This window comes from Neoarius graeffei, chromosome 18, assembly GCF_027579695.1.
Source record: "Neoarius graeffei isolate fNeoGra1 chromosome 18, fNeoGra1.pri, whole genome shotgun sequence".
Classification (NCBI taxonomy): Eukaryota; Metazoa; Chordata; class Actinopteri; order Siluriformes; family Ariidae; genus Neoarius; species Neoarius graeffei.
In genome coordinates, this window is record NC_083586.1 from 34,273,910 (window position 1) to 34,298,677 (window position 24,768).

At 44.5% G+C, this 24,768-nt stretch overlaps 1 protein-coding gene across 2 annotated transcripts in view; it reads right to left on the bottom strand.

The window, feature by feature from the left end:
- Nucleotides 1-797: 797 nt before the first annotated feature.
- The window catches only part of LOC132866138 (rho GTPase-activating protein 6), a 321,679-nt gene continuing 297,708 nt past the window's right edge, over nt 798-24,768 (bottom strand). The window contains exons 10-13 of one of the 2 annotated variants that reach the window (XM_060898731.1): nt 8,061-8,152; nt 4,892-5,175; nt 4,704-4,775; nt 798-3,197 (exon numbers count right to left, since the gene is read on the bottom strand). In XM_060898731.1, coding sequence (XP_060754714.1) covers nt 2,713-3,197; nt 4,704-4,775; nt 4,892-5,175; nt 8,061-8,152 — 933 coding nt within the window. In that variant the 3' untranslated portion in view covers nt 798-2,712. The remainder of the gene's footprint in view (nt 3,198-4,703; nt 4,776-4,891; nt 5,176-8,060; nt 8,153-24,768) is intronic. The other variant, XM_060898732.1, reaches the window with a different exon arrangement.

Consider the following 24,768-nt stretch of genomic DNA (forward strand, 5'->3'; position numbering starts at 1 on the left):
TGTCCGCATGGGTTTCCTCCGGGTGCTCCGGTTTCCCCCACAGTCCAAAGACATGCAGGTTAGGTTAACTGGTGACTCTAAATTGACCGTAGGTGTGAATGTGAGTGTGAATGGTTGTCTGTGTCTATGTGTCAGCCCTGTGATGACCTGGCGACTTGTCCAGGGTGTACCCCGCCTTTCGCCCGTAGTCAGCTGGGATAGGCTCCAGCTCGCCTGCGACCCTGTAGAACAGGATAAAGCGGCTACGGATAATGAGATGAGATGAGATAATCATCATTTGGGTTAGTGAGGAACATGTCACCCAAATGTAAATGGCTGATCTGAAATGCTACAGAATCTCACTCATGTGATACTCAATCAAAGTTTTACATGTCCTTAATTAATACAACATGGCATTTCACTGTCCTGGTATCCTTACTGTGCTGGAGGTAAGAACAAATCATTGTGTATACATTTGATTTAGCAGCTTTTTTGGCAATGTTCTTCTGGTGTATTTACAAAATGGAGCTGAGCCTGTAAAGGTAAGTTTTACCCCATTTTCATATGAGTCAGTGCAAAAACTGAACAATTGTTGTTTGTTTGTTTGTTTGTTTGTTTGTTTGTTTTTAGGAAAAAAACTGTAAGCAGACATACACAGCAGTTACGCAATAGTTTGTGTATAGTATATTTTTCAATTTGTCCATATAAAAGTATAGTGTCTTGCAAAAGTATTCATCCCACTTTGTGTTTGTCCTGTTTTGTCACATTACAACCTGGAATTAAAATGTTTTTTTGGGGAGCTAGCACCATTTGATTTACACAACATGCCTCCCAGTTTAAAGGTGAAAATTGTTGTTTTATTGTGACACAAACAATAATTAAGATGAAAAAACAGAAATCTGGAGTGTGCATAGGTTTTCACCCCCCAAAAGTCAATACTTTGTAGAGCCACCTTTTGCTGCAATTACAGCTGCAAGTCTCTTGGGGTATGTCTCTATTAGCTTAGCACATCTAGCCACTGTGATTTTTGCCCATTCCTCAAGGCAAAACTGCTCCAACTCCTTCAAGTTAGATGGGTTACATTGGTATACAGCAATCTTCAAGTTATGCCACAGATTCTCAATTGGATTGAGGTCTGGGCTTTGATTAGGCCATTCCAAGACATTTAAATGTTTCCCTTTAAACCACTCCAGTGTAGCTTTAGCAGTATGTTTAGGGTCATTGTCCTGTTGGAAAGTGACCCTTCATCCCAGTCTCAAACCTCTGGCTGACTCAAACAGGTTTTCTCTGTATTTAGTGCCATCCATCTTTCCTTCAGTCCTGACCAGCTTTCCTGTCCCTGCAGATGAAAAATATCCCTACAGCATGATGCTGCCACCACCATGCTTCACTGTAGGAATGGTGTTCTCAGGGTGTTGGGTTTGTGCCACACATGGCATTTCCCATGATGGCCAAAAAGCTCAATTTTAGTCTCATTTGACCAGAGAATCTTCTTCCATGTGTTTGGGGAGTCTGCTACATGCTGTTGGGCAAACTCCAAACATGTTTTCTTATTGTTTTCTTTTTTTCTGGCCACTCTTCCATAAAGCCCCACTCTGTGGAGTGTACAGCTTAAAGTGTTCCTATGGACAGATACTCCCATCTCTGCTGTGGATCTTTGCAGCTCCTTCAGTGTTATCTTTGGTGTCTTTGTTGCATCTCTGATTAATGCCCTCCTTGCCCGGTCTGTGAGTTTTGGTGGGTGGCCTTCTCTTGTCAAGTTTGTAGTGGCATATTCTTTCCATTTTGCTATAATGGATTTAATGGTGCTCCCTGGGATATTCAAAGTTTGGGATATTTTTATAACCCAGCCCTGATCTATACTTCACAACTTTTGGAAGATCACTGTTTAGAGTGCTGCTTGGTTTTCATGTCGCTTGCTTTGTAGTGTTGCAGAGTCAGGGTCCTTCCAGAACAGGTTGATTTATACAGACATCTCATGTGACAGATCATGTGACACTTTGACTGCACACAGGTGGAGCTTAATCAACTAATTATGTGACTTATGAAGTGAACTGGTTGGACTCAGCTCTTATTTAGGGGTTTCATACGAAAGGGGGTGAATACCTATGCACACTCCAGATTTTTGTTTTTTCATCTTAATTATTGTTTGTGTTGCAATAAAACAACAATTTGCACCTTTAAAGTGGTAGGCATGTTGTGTACAGTAAATCAAATGGTGCTCATCCCCCAAAAATCCATTTTAATTCCAACTTGTAATGCAACAAAACAGGACAAACACCAAGGGAGATGAATACTTTTGCAAGACACTGTATCAATGATTAATGGTCTGACTGTTTAGCTTTAGGTTTGTTTGAGAATTTAAGGTACCTGGTTTACAGCCTGTAATGCTGGCTTCCCAATTGGAGGTAAAAACAGGAAGTGAGAAAAGGCCTCTGAACCACTGTGGCAAGTGGGTTTATATGTGGATCGAGCAAGCAAATGTGAGGGAAGGCTTCATTTATTTGGACGAGGGGATTGAACGGATCCCACACCAATTGTATGGTCAGTTGGTTTGCTGCCTGGAATCTTCCTTGCACCTCTTTTGGTTTCCACAGTGCAACTCGGCTCCACCTTACTGCCACAACTGCCTATAGAGCATAACGAGGAGCTGAGCCTCATCACCAGTCTGTACATAACACACACAAGGCAGTGGCGTCTGTATATAAACACAATGAATTGTTTAATTTGGCATCACACCAGTGTCTCAGGTAGCGTGTCAGCATTGTCTGAAGACAGCAGCTGCCAGATGTGCCACCTGTCCCTCTGCCAGTCTTGCCACTCTGGGCTTGTGGGCGTCAGTGTGCCTGCTGGTGAGTTCTGGTTGCCAGACTTCCCGAGCTGCTGGGGATGCTGCTGAGACTGTGACATGACAGAACTGGACGATGGAGGTGTTAATCTTGAGTGTCTGTAAGGTGGTGGAGGAGGACGTGCCTCATTCCTATTGGTCGGTTTGGGGTAAAGGGTGGGACTAGGCATGCTGTGGCTGCTGCTGACTGGAAGGTCTTCTGAGCTGATGGATTCCAATTGGCCATTGGGTTTAAGATTCAGATTAAGGCATGCATGAGTCACTGTGGTGCCTTCTGGGAAATCTGCTCTGCTTACAGTGGGTGGAGTCTGATCATCAATTCCATCTCTGGAGCTGCGGGAGCTTCCCTCTGATATGTTGCCACAAGAGCCTGGAACAACAAACCAACAGCCATCTTTTTGAAAGAGTACTAAAATTTACTGCTAACATTTTCAAACAAAAAGCTCCGTAAATTCACACTTCATGATCCCCAGGCATGTGAAGAGTTTTCATATGTATCTTATACACATAAACAGTGATAGCTATTATCAGATGGTTTTCCAATAACAGTGTGTTGTATTTGGATCATAAAGTGGTTCTTGATGTTTACACTGTTGTCTTTCTGTCATGTTCTCATTCATTCATCTTCAGCAGCCACTTTATTCTGCTCAGGGTTGTAGGGGATCCAGAGTCTATCCACAAACCTACACCCATCACTTGGCACTTCGTTTATTCATCTTAAAGTGTTTTATTCAGTATTTATTGTGAATTGTTCAGTAGCCACAGTGAAATTAATAGGAAAAGTATGCAGTTACAATAGCGGGGAATATCTGGACCACTCCCAGAAGATTAAGGAGTTAATATCCATTTCAGCTGTCAATAAAACTTACAAATCTTACAAGCTTTTTACATACTCTACAGTAAACTTTATTTCGCATCGTGGTATAAACCATATGAGACCATGCTTCTCTCGAAGCCTCTGCCCCGTCTACGTCTGCACTTCTTGATCTCTTCACCAGTTTTTCTTCATCTTTGAAATTATTTTTCCATTATTCAGTGTTTTCCATGGTCTGCCTTGGAAGGTTCTTTTTCTTCGCTAAGTCTAAGCTCAGGACTGCTTTTGGCTTCTTCCAGCTCATCTAACTTGATTTTGACACACCTAATGCTTTAGCTATGTTTCGGATCAATTTATTTAGGTTTTTCAGTTTCCCGAGGGCCTCCTTTACTGGTGTTGACAATTCCTTAGTCCTCGTTTTGAGCTACAACAGCAACAGGCTCCATAAACCACATCTGGCAATCATTCCTTTCTAGTCCTGAACATTAAATAATTATACATTGGCTCATAGATACACCAGAAACAACTGAGTAGCCAACTGTCTAATTAGGTTTGAGTTCCTAAAATGGAGCAACTATGTGTAAGAGGCTGTGCACCGCTCTGTTCATCAGATATGAATGTTTTAAGGAACAAATTAAAGATAACTAAGTTCTAATACAGAGAGACATCACCAAACGTCAGATCACTGTTTAATTATGAACAGTATTTTTACTAGTTTAATGTTATCGTCAATGAAACAAAGTTTATGTTCTGCCTGTGTCTGTGTGGGTTTCCTTTGGGTTCTTCCATCTTCCAAAAACATGATGATGTTATCGGCAATACTGAACTGCCCCGTCTCAATGTGAACAAGTGTGTGTGCCCTGTGATGGATAAGCATCCAATCTGGAGTGTATTCCTACATCATGCTCAATGTTCTGGAGATCTACTGCAAGCCTGACCAGGATAAAGAACGATAGAAAGGACCTGTGTCTGGGTTAGAATGTTACCAATGGTTCAAACTGCTATTATATTTATCATAATCAATGTAGTATAACAGAACTGGAATCATTTTTGGTGTAGTACCTGTACAGGTTTGTTCTTGCAATCCTTGCTTCAGTGTTGTGTGCCATGCCCCCCAGATGTTGGCATGCTCCTCTGAAATCAAGAACAAAATGGGAGATTGTTGTGTATATTTCAATATGTATTATTTAATATTGCTGCAATCAAAAGAAATGTTTTCAGATGTTTTTGTTCAAGCTGTTTTATCTCACCCTTTGTTGGGGACCAGATATTTGAACCAGTGTCCCTGCTGTGTCCTGTCACTTGTCCCACCAGGCTGTACTGCTCCGGGACACAGAAAAGTCGCTCTGTGCTGAGGACTCGTCCAGAATGGACTTCGTTCTCTTTCACCAGGTCTCCTCCTCTCCTCTCAGACAGCACGGGTGAGTTGTTGTCATAGGGAGAGACTTCGCCACTGGACGCCTTGTTGGAATCGCTGGACGATCTGCACTCACTCAGGGAGAGTGACGCCTCAGAATTTAACAAATTGGGACTTCTAAAGGAGTAAGATGCAAAGATGGTCTCAATGTGTTGCTTGTGTTATTGAATCATTGTGAATCTTTTGCTTTACTTAAGAAGAAAATGCCATTTTGACTCTACTGCATCTATTTTTAGATTTTGAATTACAGAAAAGATAACTAGATCAGAGAATTCAAAGCACTTTATATGCCACTGTTCTCTGCAATTTTCTGTATTGATCTTTTGATATTGATCTTATGTTCAGTTGATTTTGTTACCATCGACTTGATCACAATTTTACTTATTCTTTTGCATACTTTCATTTCATATTGAGTACACTTGCGCAAGTGTTTACTTCTGAAAACTAGAGGCAGTATGCAAAGAGCCTGGAAGCACTTAGAAAAGAAATGGATATGTAGAAAGGAAATACAAACTTTTTGCTTGAATATCAGTTTGTTGTGGGTGGCACGGTGGTGTAGTGGTTAGTGCTGTCGCCTCACAGCAAGAAGGTCCGGGTTCGAGCCCCGTGGCCAGCGAGGGCCTTTCTGTGCAGAGTTTGCATGTTCTCCCCGTGTCCGCATGGGTTTCCTCCGGGTGCTCCGGTTTCCCCCACAGTCCAAAGACATGCAGGTTAGGTTAACTGGTGACTCTAAATTGACCGTAGATGTGAATGGCTGCCTGTGTCTATGTGTCAGCCCTGTGATGACCTGGCGACTTGTCCAGGGTGTACCCCGCCTTTCGCCCATAGTCAGCTGGGATAGGCTCCAGCTTGCCTGCGACCCTGTAGAACAGGATAAAGCGGCTAGAGATGATGAGATCATTTTGTTGTGTTTGTTTTTAATTATTTCTTTCTTAATATCTTAATATAAAATTATTGTCCTTGTTACTCAATGTCTTCTTTTTCTTCTTCTTTTTCATTTTCCCCACAGTGGATAATGTCCCTCCATCTCCTCCTGTCCTCCGTATCTCTTTCTGTAGCGCTAACCGTCCTCATGTCCTCTTTCACCACATCCATAAATCTCATCTTTGGGCTTCCTCTTTTCCTTCTACCTGGCAACTCCATCTCCAGCATTCTTTTCCCAATATAACCTGGATCTCTGCTCTGTACGTGTCCCAACCATCTCAATCTCATCTCTCTGGCTTTGTCTCCAAGCTGTCCTACATGTGCTGTACCTCAAATATTCTTGTTTCTAATCCTGTCCAACTTTGTCACTCTCAATGAGAATCTCAGCATCTTCAACTCTGCTATCTCCAGTTCAGCTTTCTGTCTTTTTGTCTTGTCCTCTTCTTCATCATCCGCATCATTGATTTGGCATGAGTTTTACGCCGGATGCCCTTCCTGATGCAACCCTCCCCATTTATCCGGGCTTAGAACCGGCACTAAGAACGTACTGGTTAGTGCACCTCAGTGGCTGGATTTGTTACTCAATATCTTGTTTCTAAAAAAAAAAAGTCTCCTCTTCATTTTTTGTCTGAATAGTATGACAATTTTTGCCCTCAAAATGTCGTGTCTTTAAATGAGACCTCATCTCATCTCATTATCTCTAGCCGCTTTATCCTTCTACAGGGTCGCAGGCAAGCTGGAGCCTATCCCAGCTGACTACGGGCGAAAGGCGGGGTACACCCTGGACAAGTCGCCAGGTCATCACAGGGCTGACACATAGACACAGACAACCATTCACACCTACAGTCAATTTAGAGTCACCAGTTAACCTAACCTGCATGTCTTTGGACTGTGGGGGAAACCGGAGCACCCGGAGGAAACCCACGCGGACACGGGGAGAACATGCAAACTCCACACAGAAAGGCCCTCGCCGGCCCCGGGGCTCGAACCCGGACCTTCTTGCTGTGAGGCGACAGCGCTAACCACTACACCACCGTGCCGCCCTAAATGAGACCTCAATAGGTTTATTCCCTGTATAAAAAGGATTGAAAGACTAAAGGGTTGTTTTACAATCAGGGTACGCAAGCTAAAAATCACATTTAACACTTATTATCTTCAATATCAAAAGGCTTGACTAAATAAACTTGGTTGTTTATTGTAGCCCTGTGATAGCTCTATTTACCATGCAAAAAAAAAAATTGGTGATAACGTTATTTTTGGTGAATGTATGGCAGTATATGTCATATTTACCAAAATTACTCATGTCATTTAGAAAAAGTGCTTTTTTTGACCACAGGTCGCTCCAAAAGGGATGCACTTACATCATTCTCTATACCATAAAACACATATTTGGTTCCATATCATTGGAAACATAGTTAAGTTTTAATGTTGAATGCCAGTAAGTTTTCAGACTATTTTGATCAAATTAGTATGTAATTGTGTCAAAAAAAATGTCCTCTCTGAGACAGCTAATTTTTCAATATAAAATAACATATCTAAAATGATTATTTTCATCTTAAAATGTGGTCAAGATATTGGGACATAAATATTACAGACAACTAACACAAAGCTTACAGCCTTATATTTAAAAGCACTATGGAAGTAGTGGATTCTGAACTGTCAAAAAAAAGTCCTCTCCGAGAATCACTTCATTTGTTTCTCCCAGCCCTGCTTAAAGCTACACTTAATCTTGTTATAATACAAACTATTACACATGCCTATGTTCATATGTGTATTCATTTCCAAAAGTGCAGATTTGATAGGTTTTTTTTTTTTTTAATTTGAATTTTGGACCCCTGTGACACAAACTTTGTACCCTGATTGTAAAACAACCCTAAATGAAATCCAACTGTAACTTGTAACTTCTTTTGGCTGCAATGCTCCCACTTGGCCACCAGAGGGCGATACATGTCTATAAACCTGTATTCACTATGTGGCTGTGACATGGTCCTTCTCAAGAATAAATATGGCCAAGGAGAATTTTTCACATCACCGTGTTTTCTATTTTGCCCGCATATTTATGTTTGAGGAGGACTTACTGTGAGGCCTTGCGTCGTAAGAGGTAGTCCACCACGTCAGGATCTGTCTCCAGCAAACTCATCAGCACCTCGTTCTGCAAGTCTGCAGACACCTGTACACAAATGCAACATTGAACTCTTTAATCTCATCTCATCTCATTATCTCTAGCCGCTTTATCCTTCTACAGGGTCGCAGGCAAGCTGGAGCCTATCCCAACTGACTACGGGCGAAAGGCGGGGTACACCCTGGACAAGTCACCAGGTCATCACAGGGCTGACACATAGACACAGACAACCATTCACACTCACATTCACACCTACGGTCAATTTAGAGTCACCAGTTAACCTAACCTGCATATCTTTGGACTGTGGGGGAAACCGGAGCACCCGGAGGAAACCCATGCGGACACGGGGAGAACATTCAAACTCCGCACAGAAAGGCCCTCGCCGGCCACGGGGCTCGAACCCGGACCTTCTTGCTGTGAGGCGACAGCGCTAACCACTACACCACTGTGCCCAGGCTTATTATTCAATAGTAATCAGTATGATGAATTATTCAGTGACTACAGGGAGGTAATAGCAAATGTAATTATCAGGGTAAGAAAGTCCTGGGAGTTTAGGTTTAATCAAGCTTTCCCCAAAGCATTAATGCAAGCGATATAGACACACACATACAGTGGTATGCAAAAGTTTTGGTACCCCTGGTCAAAATTGCTGTTACTGTGAACAGTTAAGCAAGTTGAAGATGAAATGATCTCCAAAAGGCATAAAGTTAAAGATGACTCATTCCCTTTATATTTTAGGCAAAAACAATTTTTTTATTTTTGTCTTTTACATTTTCTAAATGACAAAAAAGGAAAAGGGCCTGAAACAAAAGTTTGGGCACCCTGCATGGTTAGTACCTAGTAACACCCCCTTTGGCAAGTATCACAGCTTGTAAACACTTTTTGTAGCCAGCTAATAATCTTTCAGTTCTTACCTGGGGGATTTTCACACACTCGTCCTTGCAAAAGGCTTCCACTTCTACAAGTTTCTTGCGCTGTCTTGCATGCACTGCTCTTTTGAGATCTATCCACAGATTTTCAATGATGTTTAGGTCAGGGGACTGTGAGGGTCAGGGCAAAACCTTCAGCTTGTGCCTCTTGAGGTATTCCATTGTAGATTTTGAGGTGTGTTTTGGATCATCGTCTTATTGTAGGACCCGTCCTCTTTTTAACTTCAACTTTTTTACAGATGGTGTGATGTTTGCTTCCAGAATTTGCTGGTATTTATTCGAATCCATGCTTCCCTCGACCAATGAAATGTGCCCTGTGCCACTGGCTGCAACACAACCCCAAAGCATGATCGATCCACACCCATGCTTCAGAGTTGGAGAGGTGTTCTTTTCCTGGAATTTGGCACCCTTTTTTCTCCAAACATACCTTTGCACATTGTGGCCAAAAACTTCTATTTTGATTTCATCAGTTCACAGGACTTGTTTCCAAAATGCATCAGGTTTATTTAGATGTTCATTTGCAAACTTCAGACACTGAAATTTGTGGCTAGGACACAGGAAAGGTTTTCTTCTGATGACTCTTCCATGAAGGTCATATTTGTTCAGGTGTCGCTGCATAGTAGAACAGTGCACCACCACTCCAGGGTCTGCTAAATCTTTCTGAAGGTCTTTTGCAGTCAAACAGGGGTTTTTATTTGCCTTTCTAGCAATCCAATGAGCAGTTCTTTCGGAAAGCTTTCTTCATCTTCCAGACCTCACCTTGATCTCCACTGTTTCTGTTAACTGCCATTTCTTAATAACATTACAATCTGAGGAAAGAGCTACCTGAAAACACTTTGCTACGTTCTTGTAGCCTTCTTCTGCTTTGTGAGCGTCAATTATTTTATTATTCAGAATGCGAGGGAGTTGCTTAGAGGAGCCCATGGCTGTTGATTTTAGGGACAAGTTTGAGGAGTCAGAGAATTTATACAGCTTTGAAATCTGCATCATCTGACCTTTCCTAACGAAGAATTTGAACAAGCCACAGCTCAATAAGCTAATTAAGGTCTGGAACCTTGGTAAAAGTTGCAAGGTATTCCTTTTCTTTTTTCACTCTCCAGTTGTACAAAACAAAAATAATACACAAATCTTCCAGAAAATGCTGAAAAGAAATGTGTCGTCTTTACCTTTATGCCTTTTGGTGATCAGTTCATCTTCTGCTCACTTAACTATTCACAGTAACAGACATTTTCAGTAAGGGTGCCCAAACTTTTGCATGCCACTGTATGTACAAAACGACAGCTTCAGTACAATGTGTGTATATGTATAGGATCCATACATTGCGCAAAGAGTTTCGGATGTAAAACAGAGGATGGAGATTTAACCTGTAAAGGCCTCCGGCACCAGCTAAAACCCTCCCTCCGTTTACAGGTGGCTCCTGCTGGGCCTTTCATTTAAGTCTCTCCGTTCAGGCTGAAATCAAGCCTGAAATTCATGCCAAACACACACAACACTTCTACATGCCGCTTCTATTGTCTCGTAAAGGTTTTAACCAGAGCGGTCTCGATGGCCTGGGGCTCAAAAGCCCATTAAAACGATAGGAGGAATGAATGAAATAGAGTAACTGTGGGTCATAAACACTTACGCAATGCACAGACAAAGCGTAACTTGAGAGTGTATGACTTTCAGTGTGTACAGACTATGCATCTTGTCATCCAGCGTATTATATGCATCTGTCTCCTTTTTTCTGTTTCTGTCAGTTTAAGTGCTCAAGATAAATCAACAGTTATGCTGGGAAATTTATCCATGTTCAGACTTGCACTTAACTAGATTTTCTAGTTGGCCCATTGTTCCAACCTTAATAAATAAAATTAAACACATTTAAATTAGTTGCTGGGTTTTGTTTTGAGGCAGGATTTGTTTTTGCCAGTTTTCTCCCTAATTTAGATGTTAGATGTGCCAATTCCCATGCACCTATTTCACAACAAGTACCTGTAGGGCAACGGTAATCACGTGCTTCCTCTAACCAGCCAATCGCAACTTTTCAAACCGCTGGGACGGCATAACACACTCAAAGCACATTTCCATATGCATGAGCTCACAGATGCCCACTGGCTAGCATCACTGTAATTGAGTTGAGCTCTTGAGCGCCCAGCCACAGATGGCCGTGGCATCATCAGGATTCAAACCAGTGATCTCCGGCTGATAGGGCAAACGCTTTTCTGTTGCGTCAGTCAGGACTTGATTAGTTTCCAGACCACCCACTTTTAAACAATTCCTTTAAATTTTGGTGTGAGAAAATCTGGTCGAGAATAGCAGAACACATTTTCTAGGTAAAATAACAGACTGCAATACAATGTAACAAAACACGATGAATAAAGACAGTTCAGAGTAATTCAGACTAATCTGTTACTTATAGCACTTTTCTGGCCCCAATCTTCAGAATCTTGTAAGCTGTATGTGCACACACAGTACGTCCACCAGTTTCCAATGGCTAACCACAGTTCACTGAGCTTTTCAGAACCGAATTCAGAGCATTCTGTCTTGAAGTTTTCATCTTAACAAATGATGTTAATTAGGAGTTCTGTTTAGTGTACAGCAACTAAGCAAAGAAAGTGCAACTGGAAATGCTCATTACTTAGATATCCATTAAGTGTTGGGGTTTGCAGCATCCATATGATGTTTCATTTCATAACACATTCATATACACTATATTGCCAAAAGTATTTGCTCACCCATCCAAATTATCGGAATCAGGTGTTCCAATCACTTCCATGGCCACAGGTGTATAAAATCAAGCACCTCGGCATGCAGACTGTTTTTACAGTTTGGAGCTGGCCCCTTCCTCTTCCAACATGACTGTGCACCAATGCACAAAGCAAGGTCCATAAAGACATGGATGACAGAGTCTGGAGTGGATGAACTTGACTGGCCTGCACAGAGTCCTGACCTCAACCCGATAGAACACCTTTGGGATGAATTAGAGCGGAGACTGAGAGCCAGGCCTTCTCGTCCAACATCAGTGTGTGACCTCACAAATGCGCGTCTGGAAGAATGGTCAAAAATTCCCATAAACACACTCCTAAACCTTGTGGACAGCCTTCCCAGAAGAGTTGAAGCTGTTCTAGCTGCAAAGGGTGGACCGACGTCATATTGAACCCTATGGATTAGGAATGGGATGTCACTTAAGCTCATATGTGAGTCAAGGCAGGTGAGCAAATACTTTTGGCAATATAGTGTATGTATGTACATATTCAACATTGCTCCCAAATGCCTTTCTATTGTCTGCTGTGTAATTTATAGCGTCCTCCACAATTATTGGCACCCCTTGTAAAGATTAGTAAAAAGGGTTTGAAAAAAAATCCACCTTTTGGTGAAGTCGCTTAGCCTCACACTGAAAAAAAATGAGAAAAATCCAAACTTTAATTGAAACAAATTTGTTCAGAGGAAAACAAATCCCTCATCATGAAAAATAGTTATTTTTTTAACAAAAACACATCACTATTATTGGCACCCCTGCATTTAATACTTCATGCAACCTCCCTTTGGCAGTAAAACAGCACTGAGTCGCTCATATATCATTTATAAGGTTGGAGATACAGAGCAGGGAATCTGAGACCATTCCTCTTTACACAGTCTCTCCAGATCATCCAGGGTCCGAGGCCCTCTCTTGTGCTCTCTCCTCTTCAGCTCAGCCCACAGGTTTTCAATGGAGTTCAGGTCAGGGGACTGAGATGGCCATGGCAGAAGCTTGATTCTGTGCTCAGTGAACCATTTTTGTCTTGATTTGGACATATGCTTCGGATCATTGTCCTGCTAAAAGAGCCAATAATGACTCAGTTTTAGTTCCCTAGCAAGGGCAGAAAGATTTTGATTTAAAATGCCCTGGTATTTCATGGAGTCCATGATGCCATATACCCTAACAAGGTTTCCAAGGCCTTTGGAGTAAAAACAGCCTCAAAACATCACAGAACTTCCACCATATTTCACAGTTGGGATCGGGTTCTTTTCATTATAGCCATCTGTGGCAGCGGGGGCATGGTCTAGCATCGGTCTGTGACAGGAGGGCGGAGTCAGGGAAGGTAAGTGGCAGAATCACTACACCTGTCGTTAATTAATGTGTTTGTGTGTCTTCCCAGTGACCGCGCCCTATTTAAGGAGAGAGAGCGAGAGCAGAGGGACCTCTCTCTACAACCAGACGGCTGATGTGTGTGCGTGTGTCTGAGTGTGTGGGAATAAGAGATAAAAGCTGAAAAGCTGAATAAAAGAGAGTTTTGTGAAACCAGTTCTGTCCTGCCGTCCTTCTGTGCTCCACCCACCTACACGAACTGCTACAGTGGTGCCGGAACCCGGGAAGAGCACAGAAGACAACAGCCCCATGGAGTCCTCCACCTTCGCCGACCTGATCCACGCCCTCACCACGGCCCAACAGAGCCAGCACCAGGTGCTGCTCGCCCTCCGAAAGGAGCAAGAACAACGGTTCGAGGCCCTGGTGCTAGCGCAACAGGAAGATCGTCGGGCGTTCCGGCACCACCTCGCGTCAGCGGGGTCCACCATCTCCACCGCCGCAGGCCCTTCCCCCCTCACCCTCATGAAGATGGGCCCGCAGGACGACCCCGAAGCATTCTTCACGCTCTTTGAGCAGGTAGCAGAGACCTCAGGGTGGCCGGTGGAACAGCGCGCGGCACGCCTCCTCCCCCTGCTAACGGGAGAGGCACAGCTGGCCGCTCTACAGCTCCCCGCCAACCGCCGGCTGGCCTACGCGGACCTTCGCCAGGCCGTCCTCCAGCGGGTGGGACGCACCCCGGAGCAACAACATCAGCGTTTCCGCGCTCTGCGCTTGGAGGAAGTCGGCCGGCCGTTCGCGTTTGGCCAGCAACTCCGGGACGCCTGCTGGCGGTGGTTGAGGGCCGACAGCTGCGACGCCGAGGGACTCATCGACCAGGTGGTACTGGAACAGTTCGTCGCGCGTTTACCAGTGGGAACCGCAGAGTGGGTCCAGTGCCACCGCCCGGCGTTGCTTGATCAGGCAATCGAGCTGGCGGAGGATCATCTGGCGGCTGTCCCGACGGCAGGACAGCAGACGACCCCTTCTCTTCTCTTCTCTCCTCTCTCTCTCTCCTCCTCCTGTGTCTTCTCCTCGCCCCATTCCCCCACCGCGGAGGCGGGGGCTGGCGCCACCTCAGCCGGCCCACCGCACCCGCGGTGCCCTCCCGTGTCTCCCTTCTGTGTCTGTCTCTCCCCCCCTCAGGTGATTGAGCCCCAGAGCACTAGTGCAGAGAGGGAGCCCGGGCCGGTTTGCTGGCGCTGCGGGGAACCGGGCCACCTCCAACAGCAGTGCTCGGTAATGGAGGTGGGCACGGTGGTTCGGATCCCCAATGCGCCAGGAGCCGCCCTCGATTGGGCCGGAGCGTATCGCATACCGGTGAGTATCCAAGGGGATACATATCAGGCGTTGGTGGATTCTGGCTGTAATCAGACCTCAATCCACCAAAGCCTGGTGCAAGACGAAGCATTGGGGGGAGCACAATTGGTGAAGGTGTTGTGTGTACACGGGGATGTTCACAACTACCCTTTAGTGTCAGTCCACATTTTTTTCCGAGGGGAAAAATTTATAGTGAAGGCGGCGGTTAATCCTCGCCTTACCCACTCTTTTAATTTTGGGGACTGATTGGCCGGGATTTCGGGATTTAATGACACACTTAGTAAAGAGTGGGTCCTGCCATTTGACAGGGGGAGGTCCCGGTGTCGCTTTGGCGGGAGCAGCTGTCACAGAGCCGTCTACATCATCTCCGCGTCAGGGTGAGGAGCCGCCAGCTCCTCCTCTCTCTATTGGGGAATCCCTCGCGGATTTCCCATTAGAGCAGTCGCGAGACGAGACTCTGCGGCATGCGTTTGACCAAGTGAGAGTAATCGATGGTCAAACGCTCCAGCCGAACGCCACCCCGTCCTTCCCCTACTTCGCGATTATGAAGGATAGATTATACCGAGTGACGCAGGACACTCAAACTAAAGAGCGAGTCACGCAGCTTTTAATTCCGAAGAGCCGCCGGGAATTGGAATTCCAGGCGGCTCACTTTAATCCCATGGCTGGACACTTAGGGCAGGATAAAACACTAGCCCGAATAATGGCCCGATTCTATTGGCCGGGGATTCGCGGCGATGTCCGTAGGTGGTGTACGGCATGCCGCGAATGCCAGTTAGTAAATCCAGCGGCCATTCCAAAAGCGCCTTTGCGCCCTCTACCGTTAATTGAGACCCCGTTCAAAAGAATTGGGATGGATCTCGTCGGGCCATTAAATCAGTCAACATGAGGGTACCGCTTTATATTAGTTCCAGTGGACTATGCAACGCGATACCCGGAAGCAGTGCCTCTTCGCAATATCTCAGCATGCAGTATTGTGGAGGCACTCTTCCACGTCATCTCCCGAGTTGGAATCCCGAAAGAGATTCTGACTGATCAAGGCACCTCGTTTATGTCACGAACACTGAACGAACTGTATGGGTTATTAAGTATTAAGCCAATCCGCACCAGCGTGTATCACCCACAAACGGACGGTTTAGCAGAACGGTTTAATCGCAGCCTTAAAAACATAATTAAAAAATTTGTAAGTGAGGACGCGCGTAACTGGGATAAATGGCTCGAACCCTTGCTCTTTGCAGTGCGAGAGGTCCCCCAAGCCTCCACGGGGTTCTCCCCGTTTGAATTATTATATGGGCGTAAACCGCGCGGCATTTTAGATGTGCTGCAAGAAAATTGGGAGGAGGGACCTTCACCAAGCAAAAATGAAATTCAATACGTTATTGACCTGCGCGCAAAACTCCACACACTCACACACCTAACCCAGGAGAACTTGCGGCAGGCCCAAGAACGGCAAACCCGCCTGTACGACAAGGGTACGTGCCTTAGAGAGTTCACACCGGGAGAGAAAGTACTCGTACTGTTGCCCACATCGAGCTCTAAATTAGTCGCCAAGTGGCAAGGACCCTTTGAGGTCACACGGCGAGTCGGGGACGTCGACTATGAGGTGAAGCGAACAGACAGGGGTGGGGCCCTACAGATTTACCACCTCAACCTACTCAAACTCTGGAACGAGGAGGTCCCCGTGGCATTGGTGTCGGTGGTTCCGGAGAAGGCGGAGCTGGGGCCGGAGGTTCAAAAAGGAACATTAGCATCACGTCCCTCTCCGGTCCCCTGTGGAGACCACCTCTCCCCGACCCAACTCATGGAGGTTGCCCAGTTGCAGACCGAGTTTTCGGACGCGTTCTCGCCCCTGCCCGGCCGCACTAACCTCATAGAGCACCACATTGAGACGCCCCCGGGGGTGGTAGTGCATAGCCGCCCTTACAGGTTACCCGAACACAAGAAAAAGGTGGTTCGGGAAGAACTCGAGGCCATGCTCGAAATGGGCATCATCGAGGAGTCCCACAGTGACTGGAGCAGCCCGGTGGTCTTGGTACCCAAGGCCGACGGGTCGGTCCGGTTCTGTGTAGACTATAGAAAAGTCAACGCGGTGTCTAAATTCGATGCGTACCCAATGCCTCGTATTGATGAGTTGCTCGATCGGCTAGGCATGGCTCGTTTTTACTCGACACTGGATTTAACAAAGGGTTATTGGCAGATCCCCTTGACTCCATTATCCCGGGAAAAAACGGCCTTTTCCACACCGTTCGGCTTACACCAATTCGTCACACTTCCTTTTGGGCTGTTTGGGGTGCCCGCTACGTTTCAGCGGCTGATGGACAGGGTCCTCCGCCCCCACACCACCTATGCGGCCACGTACCTAGACGATATCATTATTTATAGTAATGACTGGCCGCGGCACCTACGACACCTGAGGGCCGTCCTTAGGTCGCGGAGGCGGGCGGGTCTCACAGCCAACCCGAAGAAGTGTGCGATTGGGCGGGTGGAAGTATGGTATCTGGGCTTCCACTTGGGCAATGGGCAGGTGCGTCCCCAGATTAACAAGACCGCAGCGATTGCGGCCTGCCCGAGGCCCAAGACCAAAAAGGGGGTGAGACAGTTCCTGGGGCTGGCTGGCTATTATCGTAGGTTTATACCTAATTATTCGGACGTCACCAGCCCGCTGACTGATCTCACTAAAAAGGGGGCACCAGATCCGGTCCAGTGGACGGAGCAATGCCAGCGGGCTTTTTCTAAGGTAAAGGCTGCACTGTGTGGGGGGCCACTTTTACACTCCCCTGACTTTTCTCTCCCCTTTATGTTGCAGACGGATGCGTCGGACAGAGGGCTGGGGGCCGTTTTGTCCCAGCGGGTGGAGGGGGAGGATCGCCCAGTCTTATACATTAGTCGGAAGCTGTCGGTGCGTGAGGGGCGCTACAGTACCATCGAGAAGGAGTGCCTGGCAATCAAGTGGGCGGTCCTCGCCCTCCGGTACTACCTGCTGGGATGCCCTTTCACCCTCTGTTCAGACCACACGCCCCTCCAGTGGCTCCACCGCATGAAGGATGCCAACGCGCGGATCACCCATTGGTATCTGGCACTCCAACCCTTTAATTTCAAGGTGATCCACAGGCCGGGGGCGCAGATGGTCGTGGCGGACTTCCTCTCCCGTCAAGGGGGGGGGGAGTCGGCTGCGGGCCGGACGGCTGCCTGGCCGGAGTCGGGCGGTGGGAGTATGTGGCAGCGGGGGCGTGGTCTAGCATCGGTCTGTGACAGGAGGGCGGAGTCAGGGAAGGTAAGTGGCAGAATCACTACACCTGTCGTTAATTAATGTGTTTGTGTGTCTTCCCAGTGACCGCGCCCTATTTAAGGAGAGAGAGCGAGAGCAGAGGGAGCTCTCTCTACAACCAGACGGCTGATGTGTGTGCGTGTGTCTGAGTGTGTGGGAATAAGAGATAAAAGCTGAATAAAAGAGAGTTTTGTGAAACCAGTTCTGTCCTGCCGTCCTTCTGTGCTCCACCCACCTACATGAACTGCTACACCATCCTTCTGTTTACACCAAACCCACCACAAGTGTTTGTTGCCAAAAAGCTTCATTTTTGTTTCATCAGACCACAGAATATGGGTCCAGTCAAAGTTGTAGTAGCATTTCACAAACTTCAGGTGCTTATATTTGTGGTTAACTGACAGAAAAGGCTTGTTTCTGGCAGACCTTCCAAATAACCTGTTGGGATGGAGGCGGAGTCTGATGGTGGTTTTGGAGACTTGGAAACCCCAAGATTTGACTTTTTCTTGTAATTCATCAACAGTGATCCTTAGGGATTTTTTGCCTCTCTTACCCTCCTCCTCACTGTACGTGGGGTCGAAATAAACTTGGGTCCTCTTCCAGGCAAATTTATAACAGTTCCAGTTGATGTTCCCTTTATTATTATTATTATTATTATTATTATTATTATTATTATTGCCCTAACAGTAGAAATGGACATTTTCATGCGAGTAACTTTTTTTTTAATATAACCATTCCCTGACTTATGAAGGTTAACACACTTCTCCCTCATTTGCTTTGTGTGTTCTCTGATCTTTCCCATGTTGATGGATGACGAAGGGAATCTGGCCTCTGTGTCACCTCATACACTATATTGCCAAAAGTATTTGCTCACCCATCCAAATTATCGGAATCAGGTGTTCCAATCACTTCCATGGCCACAGGTGTATAAAATCAAGCACCTCAGCATGCAGACTGTTTTTACAGTTTGGAGCTGGCCCCTTCCTCTTCCAACATGACTGTGCACCAGTGCACAAAGCAAGGTCCATAAAGACATGGATGACAGAGTCTGGAGTGGATGAACTTGACTGGCCTGCACAGAGTCCTGACCTCAACCCGATAGAACACCTTTGGGATGAATTAGAGCGGAGACTGAGAGCCAGGCCTTCTCGTCCAACATCAGTGTGTGACCTCACAAATGCGCGTCTGGAAGAATGGTCAAAAATTCCCATAAACACACTCCTAAACCTTGTGGACAGCCTTCCCAGAAGAGTTGAAGCTGTTCTAGCTGCAAAGGGTGGACCGACGTCATATTGGACCCTATGGATTAGGAATGGGATGTCACTTAAGCTCATATGTGAGTCAAGGCAGGTGAGCAAATACTTTTGACAATATAGTGTATTTGTTCCCCAGTTAATCAGGAAGTCATAGATTACAGCTTGAAAGTTCCTACACACTCCAATCAACTAAAAAATGTACAATTTAAATAGGAAACATGCTTCAGTTACATTGTGTTTGCTATCATTTCCGGGATGCCAATAATCGTGGCACTTTTTTAAAAAAAATAATAAATTTCTTGATGAGGGATTTGTTTTCCTCTGAATAAATGTATTTCAATTAAAGGCTGGATTTTTCTCATTTTTTCTGTGTGAGGTGAAGCGACTTCACCAAAAGGTGGATTTTTTCTAACCCTTTTTACTAAACTTTACAAGAGGTGCTAATAATCGTGGAGGGCACTGTATATTACAGAATACATAAATGCCAAGGTGAAATATGTTGGTCATAATGTTGTCAGACAGTGATGTTAGACTTAATACTGTTTACTGGCAGAAATGGATATGGCACAAAGAAAAAGCAATTAAGTTCAAGGACCAAATCCAGGATAACTGAAGCATATCTTCGGCTTGGATAAACTCCACCCTCTGTGTGTGTGTGTGTGTGTGTGTGTGTGGCTGTCTGAATAGTGTTGAAGTCCATAAATAATTCTGAAGTATTACCTCCTAACTACATGCATTTACTCAACTCTGAATGTGGCTTTTTATTCAGCGTTGTGAAAGGTCTGGAAGGATCCTGACCCAACGTTCTATTTCAGTAACAAATAAAACATAAATTTAACATGCATAACTACTGGATATGAGCAACGTTTTTCCAAACGCTACTTTTATTTCATAATTACACATCAATTACTCTTTGGATGTGAATAAAATAAACAGTTGTGTGCAAAAGTGGTTTATGAGGGAATAAATGGAAATTGCACCTCTTTATTATAATTTATGTACAAAATGAAATGTAGATGTATCCTGCAACAAGCCAGTCTGAATCACAACGCTGACGGAACAGATGTCAGGGAGAGAATGGGAGCAGAGGTGGGTAGAGCAAGCAAAAACTGTACTCAAGTAAAAGTATTATACTCACTACTTCAGTTGTCATTTTAACTTCAACTCATCTCATCTCATTCTCATCATCTCTAGCTGCTTTATCCTGTTCTACAGGGTCGCAGGCAAGCTGGAGCCTATCCCAGCTGACTACGGGCGAAAGGCGGGGTACACCCTGGACAAGTCGCCAGGTCATCACAGGGCTGACACATAGACACAGACAACCATTCACACTCACATTCACACCTACAGTCAATTTAGAGTCACCAGTTAACCTAACCTGCATGTCTTTGGACTGTGGGGGAAACCGGAGCACCCGGAGGAAACCCACGCGGACACGGGGAGAACATGCAAACTCCACACAGAAAGGCCCTCGCCGGCCACGGGGCTCGAACCCGGACCTTCTTGCTGTGAGGCGACAGCGCTAACCACTACACCACCGTGCCGCCCCATAATAAATTATATATTTTCCAAACAATATACAGTACTGTGCAAAAGTCTGAGGCACCCTATTTTTTCATCCAAACTTTGTTACATATTTCTATTTTATGACTTCTACATTATTGAGTCAGTAGAAAAACATTTTACAGTCCAAACATTTGTTTTCCAGCACAAAATTAAATGTTACAGAAAAAAAAAATGTTTGTATCTGAGCAGCAAATTACATAAGAGAGCACTTTTCAGATTAAAAAAGAAAACATAACGAAGGCTGCTGGGTTTTGGTGCAAAATTAATAAGCGAGTGTGACAGTCAAAGTGTCCAGAAGAACTGTAGCTGGTTCTGTAAGATGCTCAGTAAAACCTACAGCTCATTTCCTTATAAAACTCCACTCACTGTACCTCAGACTACTATTGTTTTTTTTGTTTGTTTTTTATAGCAAAGAGTCGTCTCACACCAAATATTGACTTTGTTTTATTTATTATGGCTTAATGCTTCCTCATCTCATCTCATTATCTCTAGCCGCTTTATCCTGTTCTACAGGGTCGCAGGCAAGCTGGAGCCTATCCCAGCTGACTACGGGCGAAAGGCGGGGTACACCCTGGACAAGTCGCCAGGTCATCACAGGGCTGACACACAGACAACCATTCACACTCACATTCACACCTACGGTCAATTTAGAGTCACCAGTTAACCTAACCTGCATGTCTTTGGACTGTGGGGGAAACCGGAGCACCCGGAGGAAACCCACGCGGACACGGGGAGAACATGCAAACTCCACACAGAAAGGCCCTCGCCGGCCACGGAGCTCGAACCCGGACCTCTTTGCTGTGAGGCGACAGCGCTAACCACTACACCACCGTGCCGCCCCTTACTGCTTCCTGTTTATAGTATTTTTTGAAATAGTTTATAGTATTTTTTCATTATTTTTTAAGCCATTTTTGGTCTACAGCATTTTTTTACACGTGCTTAAGAAAAACAACAGCAGTTGTGAGAGCATCTCACATCACCAACCACCTCCACAGTGCAGGGGTGAAGGTATCACCATCCACTTTTCGAAGAAGACATCGAGAGCAGAAATACAGAGGCCAGACCACAAGATGCAATCCACTCAGCAGTAAGAATCAGAAGACCAGATTGGAATTCGCAAAGAAATACAGAGATGAGTCACAAAAGTTCTGGAACCAAGATTAACTTCCACCAAAGTGATGGAAAGGTCAAAGTGTTGAGAAAGTAGGAATCTGCTTATCATCCAAAACATATAAGCTTATCGGTCAAGCACAGTACTGTACATTAAAGCAATTTTGCCACAGGTTTGTTTCATAACTCTTCCAAACTAGCTTAAAAGTAATAACGTCTCTTCCATTTTTTTTCTTTTTTTTCTGACTGCAGAGCCACAAAGCCACAGATTTACACCCCTACAGTTTTACAAGAGCAGTTTCTGGCCATTGGCATTTAACACATGCACTGACGCTTTCTCTGGTTTATCTTAGTGTCTGTTAGGCTAATTGACATTCCAGTCATTTTCAGCTTAGGGCTTGGGTTGGGTTTACGTTAGGGCAATGATATACCTTCCTGAATAGTAACAGGCATGGTGACACATACAACCAGCACAAATGGTTGCTGTCTACATGGCACAATTACACAAACCCTGTGTCCAAAATCGCTCCCTACTCATTATATAGGGCAATACAGTGCCTTGAAAAAGTATTCATACCCCTTGAACTTTTTCACATTTTTCCACCTTACAACCACAAACTTAAAAGTTTTTTATTGAGATTTTATGTGATAGACCAGCACAGAGTAGCACATAATTGTGAAGTGAAACGAAAATGATAAATGGTCTTCAAAATTTTAAACAAATAAAAATCTGAAAAATGTGATGTGCATTAGTATTCAGCCCCCCTGCGTCAATACTTTGTAGAGCCACCTTTTGCTGCAATTACAGCTGCAAGTCTTTTGTGGTATGTCTCTACCAGCTTTGCACATCTAGACACTGAAATTTTTGCCCATTCTTCTTTGCAAAATAGCTCAAGCTCAGCCAGATTGGATGGAGAGCGTCTGTGAACAGCAATTTTCAAGTCTTGCCACAGATGCTCAATGGGATTTAGGTCTGGACTTTGACTGGGCCATTCTAACACATGAATATTCTTTGATCTAAACCGTTCCATTGTAGCTCTGGCTGTATGTTTAGGGTCATTGTCTTGCTGGAAGGTGAATCTCCTTCCCAGTCTCAAGTCTTTTGCAGCCTCCAACAGGTTTTCTTCCAGGATAATCCTCACTAAGGTTTCGGACAGCACTACAAAATGGTGTCTCCACTATATACAGTGCCTTGAAAAAGTGTTCATACCCCTTGAACTTTTTCACATTTTTCTTCCAGGATTATGTATTTAGCTCCATCCATTTTCCCATCAACTCTGACCAGCTTCCCTGTCCCTGCTGAAGAAAAGCATCCCCATAGCACGATGCTGCCACAACCATGTTTCACAGTGGGGATGGTGTGTGCAGGGTGATGAGCAGTGTTAGTTTTCCGCCACACATAGCGCTTTGCATTTAGGCCAAAAAGTTCAACTTTGGTCTCATCTGACCAAAGCACCTTCTTCCACATGTTTGCTGTGTACCCTACATGGCTTCTGGCAAACTGTAAATGGGACTTCTTATGCCTGTCTTTCAACAATGGCTTTCTTCTTGCCACTCTTCCAAAAAGGCCACGACTTATAGTTGTCCTGTGCACAGATTCACCCACCTGAGCTGTGGATTTCTGCAGCTCCTCCAGAGTGATCATGGGCCTCTTGGCTGCTTCTCTGACCAGCGCTCTCCTTGCTCGCTCTGTCAGTTTAGGTGGACGGCCATGTCTTGGTAGGTTTGCAGTTGTGCCATACTTTTTCCATTTTTGAATGATGGATTGAACAGTGCTTCTTGAGATGTTCAGAGCTTGGGATATTTTTTTATAACCTAACCCTGCTTTAAACTTCTCCAGAACTTTATCCCTGACCTGTCTGGTGAGTTCTTTGGTCTTCATGATGCTGTTTGTTCTTCAGTGTTCTCTAACAAACCACTGAGGCCTTCACAGAACAAGTGTATTTATGCTGAGAGTAAATTACACACAGTAGGACTCTATTAACTAATTAGATGACTTCTGAAGGCAATTGATTGCACTGGATTGTATTTAGAGGTATCAGAGTACAGGGGGCTGAATACTAATGCACACCACATTTTTCAGATTTTTATTTGTTTAAAATTTTGAAGACCATTTATCATTTTTGTTTCACTTCACAATTATGTGCTACTCTATGTTGGTCTATCACATAAAATCTCAATAAAAAACTTTTAAGTTCGTGGTTGTAAGGTGAAAAAGTTCAAGGGGTATGAATACTTTTTCAAGGCACTGTATATAGTGGAGACGCCATTTTGTAGCGCTGTCCGAAACCTTCGTGAGGATTATTTACACCCTATATAGTGCACTCAAAGTATCCCACAATGCATCACAAAAAGTAGTGTACAACCGATGGTCACTAACCAAAGCAATATATCCCATCATGCATTGCGGTCGCGCTGAAAGAAATCAAATTAAAAGTCTCAAATTTGATTTAATAAAAGGCAGAGGCAAAGAAGAAAGTATTCAGCCTTGATTTAAAAGAACTGAAAGATGCAGGTACTTTGTATTGATTAATGTGGGGAAATACGCTCAGTATAATATGGATTTATCACAAAAATTCATGCATGTGTTTATTATTTTGAAAACCCACCAGCCAACTGATCTGGCACGTTTTAATAATGCGACAGTAATGACGGAAATACCAGCGCGACGGAGTAGTGTCTGAAAGCATTTTTTCATTTTACCAATGAGCTCACTATATAGTCCTTTATAAAATAATTCCCTATATAGGGAGTAGTGAACGAGTGAGCGATTTCAGACACAGGGAAAGAAGCAGGTTCACACGATGTCCTACTGTGCATGCATTCAATGTCACTGGCCTGAAACTGATGTCGTAAAATTGCTGTTGGAATTCAATCCCACGCACGTCCATGCTGATGGTGACATCATAGAAATGGGGGGGGGGTGTTTGAATAAAAAAATTTAATAAATTAAACAAAAGTAGCAAGAAGTGTATAGTATAATGTAATGAAGTATAAATATATTTTTAAAATCAGTAATGTATTTGAAAAAGAGTGAACATTATTATGCATTAAAACTACTCCTGTAAGTACAAGTTGTTGGAAAAGGTTACTGAAGTATATGTAATGGAGTAGACATAAAGTGTTACTACCCA